Source organism: Brassica rapa, chromosome A10 (assembly GCF_000309985.2).
Source record: "Brassica rapa cultivar Chiifu-401-42 chromosome A10, CAAS_Brap_v3.01, whole genome shotgun sequence".
Taxonomy (NCBI): domain Eukaryota; kingdom Viridiplantae; phylum Streptophyta; class Magnoliopsida; order Brassicales; family Brassicaceae; genus Brassica; species Brassica rapa.
Window position 1 is genome coordinate 3952484 of NC_024804.2, and position 6332 is coordinate 3958815.

The window sequence follows — 6332 nt, forward strand, 5'->3', positions numbered from 1 at the left end:
TCGTAAATTTTCGATATGGAGTTAAATATACTATTAGCATAACTATATTTTAATCTGCATATGTAAAATTTGTTACTATTGACCCGACACACATTTGTCCTCGTTCGTGGGTATTGTGCAAAATTTTGTATATCGATAGACTCTGAACTTTTTGGTATTCACAAAAAAAAAGTTTGAAGCTTTAATGTGGGAATAAGAAAAATACAAGTTAAAAGCTTTTCTTTAGTGTTTGGTTATTGGACCCCCCACAAAGACTTTACTGTTTGGTTAGTGGACCTTGCCCGATAGGCGAGAAGATTTCAGTAAAGCCCAATGAAAGTATAAACCCATAAAGAAGCCTAAAAATTGAACTCCTTAGTGTGATGAGTCATCAAAACGATGGTTGTGGAGAGGGAAGCTAGCCAGAACTGAATCATCTGCGTAGACATAACCGGATTGTTGTCTGAATGTATGGATATTGGTTCCTCACTTTCGGTCCATGAAAGCGATGATAGAAGCCAGCGATTTGAAGTTTTACTAGAATCAAATGACGTGGTTTATTTGATTCGGAAAAAAGAAAGAAGACAAACAAAACACAAGCACCAAAAAATAAAGAAACATTTGAAAAAGCATTAAATAAAAAAAATCAACAAACTAGATCGGTCCAATACACATGAAAATTTCGAAAATGCATAAAGTAGCCTAAAAGCCTTATCTACATTAGACATCACTGTCATTCTCATTTTTCATGAACAATAAAACAAAACTGAAAACTCAATCGATTAGAAGAAGATTTATTAATCAAAGAAAACAAAGTCTTTAAGATTGATGATGATGCTCATTCATAAACAACATTAGTGCTGATAATGCTGAAACTTAACAAAAAAAAAAAAGGGGACTCTTAACGTGTAGAAGCAGTCATGAGATTCAATCCAAGATCTGACTTATCCAACACAAGTCGAGTTTTGCTACTTTGATCTGAGAAATGATGTGATCTCTTCTTGGAAGAAGCCAAGGAAACTCCAAAAAGCTTCGTCTTTCTCGTAATACTCTCCGGATTAGTGTCATCTTCAAGAAGAGTAATGGAGCTTTGAGAAGTAGGAGGAGAGTGATTAGGGACAGTTGCATTATTGTAATAATCGATTGGAGGAGGAGGAGGAGGAGGTTGTTGCTGTTTCTGTAGGAAAGAGTTACTCGGAGCGACAGGCTTGACATGGTTCTGAACAAAGTAGATAATGTCGTTGTACAGTTTCTTCATATGAGCAAGCTCCGACATTAACACCGTGTTGGTCCGCCGTAACCTCTCGTTGTCTTCGGTTAATACGGCGACTTGCGCGTCGGCGGTGGTGGGGACTACACGTGGTCTCGGGGAAGGAGATTCGCACCAGTAGTGGTCGTCCATTGCGGCGGAGGCGTCGGCACGAGGTGGTAAAGGGAAGAAAGAAGCGCCGCCGGAGAAAGGAATCTGCGGCGGAGGATGGTGAGTGATGAACGGAGAGTGTTGGTTTGGAATCATCTGAGATGTCTTTCTCCGGTGGATCTCGCAGAGTAGATGCTTTTCTCCTCTTTTGAAAAACTCGTTCGCGAACTCCCATCTGTCTGGAACAATCTTTCTGAAACCCTATAAACAAAATCAGACACAGATCTATCAAATCAAGACAAGATCGTTTCTTTAACGAGACCAGACATATGAACTTACGTAAGTGTTGAGCTGACGAACGAAGCTAGAGAAGTTGTTGTGTTTGAAGTAGTTAGGGAGAAGGTCACGAGCGAACTCCGGCGGACGCCAAACGATGAAAGTGGTGTCATCGTCTCCCCAAGAAACGACATGATCCGTCGCGGGATCGTCGACAAGCTGATACGTTTTGGTCAGAAACGGTGCAGGAACCGCCTTTCCTTGACCTTCCACCATTAACTGTATCCTTTCTCCGGTGCCGTAACCATAGCTATTCTCCAGCATCTTCGCCATAAAAGAAAGAGAAGAGGGTGAGAGAAAAAGAAGACAGAGGTAGAGAGACGGTTGTGTTTGTTTTGTATCGGTGTGGTTGGATAAAAATGGAGCCTGGGGCGGTACTCCAGTACTGAGTAGTGAGTGTGTACTATTTTCTGTTTTGTTTTTCTGCTTTTTATTTATTTTGAGGTTATAGATCGTACGTGTGTGTATCTGTCCTCATGTGTAACTACTATTAATTTGTAATTTCTTTTTGTTTATATACTTTTATTTTATAACAATGTATGGATATTTTTTCCTGCTATATATGTTATTGGAAGACCCGTGTGTGATCTTATTTTTGCATGCCCACAGACACACACACTCACACAAATAGTGTTGGTTACAAATTGAGATGGTAAGAACATCTTTTCTTTGTAAAAACATATTTACTGTAGAAGTCCTCAAAATGAGGTTCTAATATATCTTTCAGTGGACATGTTTTAATCTCAATCTCTCAATGCACATGCTTTACTATAGATGAATATGTCTTAGGACATGATCATCCCTTGATATCTCAACCAAGTTTTTCCTATGAAAATAATAAAATTAGGAGAGAGGCGATAAAAGAAAAAAGAGAGAAGAGAAATAGTCTCTCGGATGAGAGATTTTTTTATGTTGAGAATTTGGGTTATTATCGACTTAAATATTATTTAAAATGTGATTTAAATTTTAGCATATGTATATTATATATATTATAGAAACTCCTTTCAAAAACTTTGTGAATGTTGATACTCTAAGAAATGTAAATGAAATTGGAGACCCGTGTGATACTTTTGTATGTCCACACACCCAAAAATGTTGGTTAAAACCTGAGGTGAAAATATAGATGTATAATGTAAATGATTTTGAATGATCATCAAATGATTAATCTTTGATTCAGAAAATAAATATCATGGATGTCAATTGATTAGACTATTGACCAATACGTAAAAGAGTGATTCTACTTGAATAATTTTAACTTTGTTTGAATTAACGACAAACATATTCACCGGCTTAATTGCCACATAGTGTTTCTCTACTTTTAGGTTTACTTGCTATTTTCGTTTTGTGACTAGATCAAATATATACTCCTTTCAGTTTGTTTCAGTATAGATAAATGATCGTTGTTGTATCATAATAGATGATGTTTTCACATATTTAGATAATTTTAATTTTATCAGTGTAACCAATTAAATTTTTAATATTTTTTATAATTAAATTAATTAGGTTAAAATTATATTTTCAAGGATTTGTTTTAGAAAAAAAAATTAATGTGTGTAAAAAATCAAAACTTCATGTATTATGAAATAAAAAAAACGTAACTTTAAATACTATAAACTCATGTAAAAAACGGATTTTAAAATCTAATCATATATAACTGCTTCAGTGGAATATAATAAAATTACTCGTTCATATTTCATATTCACAATGTATAACTTTCAATTATTGAATATGATGGACTAGGCCGTTCACCATACAAAAACTGTTTGGCGATAATATCCCACGGATCCGTACCTATATTGCAGTGTAAGATATCGATATACGTCGTCAAAGAGTTCTGGAGAAATTTTCCTTTACATTGGTTTTAATGTTTTCTATTTTATATCAGTTTTAAGCTTCTTTTTACCATTAAATTATATATTATATATTTTATTTTTATTAGTAACAAACCAATTATCAACAATAAATTTATTCTCAAAAAGAGGTTATGGTTAAAGAAAATTGAAGTAAATTTTTTTCTCTTTTCTTTCACGTTAAAACAGTGGTTGTGACTATTAGATCAAAATTAAATTGGTCCATATCGTTTTAGTATCAGAGTGGAAGGAACCAACGGATTTTTTTTTGCATCCGTTGACCATGATCGCTATTTCAGGAACAAGTGGTGGTGCATGTTGTTTCCCTTAATTAGGATGTTTGTGCATGTTTTTTTTTTTTTTTCTTTGGTAAAATATTAAATATTATTACCAGATTTTCAATTTTTTACAAAAATACAGAGATGTACAAGAAACAGATTTGCAGAAAATTAAGCTAAACAAAAGAATCCAAGCAGCAAGAAATGATCAACAGGAAAGAAACAAAGACTGAGACTTTATACGAGACATCACCGGAGCAATGACGGACCAGAGGAACAGGTATGAACGGAGTGAGAACCAGTTACCGCGAGCTACCGGAGAAAGCACCCTCAAACCTTGAAACACACAGCTCCTACAGCTTCCGAAGATCCACAAGCCACAACCTACACAAAGAATCACAATCTCCAACCTGCTTACTAACCCAAGAAGAATCGCACCAGCAGCACGAGGAAGGCTCTGAACCAGCGATGCCGTCGTTCGGAAAGTACAGTTGAAGATTGCTGCCTCCAACCAACCAACCCAAGACCATGTACACCCTTTTAACCGGGGGCCCATATAGAACCGCCAGACTGACCGAGAACACAACCTCCGGTGAAGCTCCACCAAGCTAACAAGAAAGCCAAAAGACCCTAGTGAAGTTCATACGTAGTCCACACTCAGGGGCGAAGGCAGGTTGAGAGATGTGGGGGCAAGTGCACCCATAATAATATCATTATTTACAATTTTATGTATAAAATCATTAAAGTTTTGGTGTGTTAGATGGTAAAAGTCAAGTTGTGCACCCCTAATTCAATTCAATGCTTACTAATTAATATCTCAGTTATATATTTTAGCATTAGTGCACCCATTGAATAATTATTCTAGCTTCGCCCCTGTCCACACTCACTAGCTCTCGCCAAGAAACAAGAAAGCCAACATGCTTTGTGCATGTTGTTTCACTCATCTCATCCTAATAAGGTAAACAACATGCACAAACAAAGGCAAATGTTGAATACGACTATTGTGGTGCAAGTGGTGGTGCAAGTGGTGGTGCAAGTGGTGGTGCATGAGGAGACCAACACGGCAACACAACGATGGAAGAACTATACGAAGAGCAGGTGACGTTGGAAAAAAATTTTTAGTGTCAAGGATGATCAATTTGATATTAGACATGTTGTTTCCAGTGATTCCAGAGCTAGAAAAACATAACCACACAACGATTTAAGATTCTCAATTCTCAGCACAAACTTTAACAGTCGCCATTATATATCATGGAATTCTCTTTTCAAAGGTTTAAAGGAGTACATCAAGGATGTTGAATAGAAAACGTCCATGATCTTGAAAATTTTAAAAGCTGAAATATGGGAGCACTTACAAGACATTTGATCAAAGATTTTTAGAGGATAGAGAGAGAGAGAGAATAGGTTAAACACACAACGTGGGAAATGGTAGGGGAATACCTAAGTTGGGGCTTGGAAACAAGTTTCAAATTGGAAAAAGAAGTTGCTAAAAAAAAATCGGAAAAAGAAATAATGAATATGATATATGGATTTCTATCAATATTTTTGGTGAATTTTCTGTTATAATTGGTTATAATATATATATATATATATTTGGAGACCCGTGTGTTACTTTTGTATGCCCACGCACAAAAAAAATGTTGGTTATAATTGGTTATAATATTTTTATATTAGATTTAACCTTTTTTCTTTTATCGTTAAGTTGTATCTCTATACAAAATTTATATGATTAATAAAAACTAACTTCTAATAATTAATTTTATTCTTGAAGAGAGATTACGATGGAAAAATATTAGCTTAACCTTATTCCTAACCGAAACATAACAAAAGATTAGTGGGATATGAAACGGAGGCGTAAAACATTAGCTTTAATTTTTTAAAAAAATGAAAAATTTTTATAAAAAAATAGGCCTTTATTTTACGAATACAGTTATTTTACAAAAATTCATATGAAAATTTCCGCATTGTCACTTGCGGTAAAATCATAACTGTTAATTGACTTAATTTTGTAACACTTTCCTTTATGAAGAAATATCGAAAATGTGTGTGACAATGTAAAAGTAAAAATTTTGGAAGTTAGCAACCTCGATTACTGAGATGATGAAGGGAATATGTGTCTGAGTGTCTGAAATAAAATAAATTAAACTAAATTAAACAAAATAAAGAATGAAAAAGTGGCTTTCAAGGCAAACCCGTGACCCCTTCTTCCTTCTTTCTTTTCTGACACTACGATCCCCTTCCTCACCCACCACTTCCCTCTCTTGCTTTCTTAAACAATCATTTATTTTTTTATCTGTTTATTTCAATAATTACAACTTTAGTATATACCAATTCAATTACTTTGAATTTACCCTTTTTGCCATCCTTCTTTTAACTTTTTTTAGGTGGGTCAACACTTTTCCTTTATGAGGTTTTTTTTTTGTCGACTAAAACAAAAAAAGAAAAAAAACTTATTATTATTACTGGAAACAAGAAAAGAAAAAAGAAAACTTTATGAGGTTTCTCATATGTTCTCTAGTGCAACTATGC

The 6332-nt window shown here is 34.7% G+C and overlaps 1 protein-coding gene across 2 annotated transcripts; it reads right to left on the reverse strand.

The window, feature by feature from the left end:
- Positions 1–742: 742 nt before the first annotated feature.
- On the reverse strand, positions 743–4440 carry LOC103844740 (heat stress transcription factor B-4). Of its 2 annotated transcripts, none has more exons than XM_009121549.3 (2): positions 1679–4440; positions 743–1600 (listed from the first exon to the last, which is right to left on the reverse strand). In XM_009121549.3, the coding sequence occupies exons 1-2, from the start codon at positions 1946–1948 to the stop codon at positions 881–883; spliced, it is 990 nt and encodes a 329-aa protein (XP_009119797.1). In that variant the 5' UTR covers positions 1949–4440; the 3' UTR covers positions 743–880. The 2 variants fall into 2 exon arrangements, with proteins under 2 accessions (XP_009119797.1, XP_033138149.1); XM_033282258.1 differs by having other exon boundaries at positions 743–1592; positions 1679–1915.
- Positions 4441–6332: the final 1892 nt, after the last annotated feature.

Excerpts from the sequence above, each read along its gene's own strand:
- LOC103844740 (XM_009121549.3), bottom strand. The coding sequence starts at position 1,948 with ATGGCGAAGATGCTGGAGAATAGCTATGGTTACGGCACCGGAGAAAGG. Across the intron at positions 1,601-1,678 it reads TTCGTCAGCTCAACACTTAC|GGTTTCAGAAAGATTGTTCC; the intron begins GTAAGTTCATAT and ends TTTTGTTTATAG.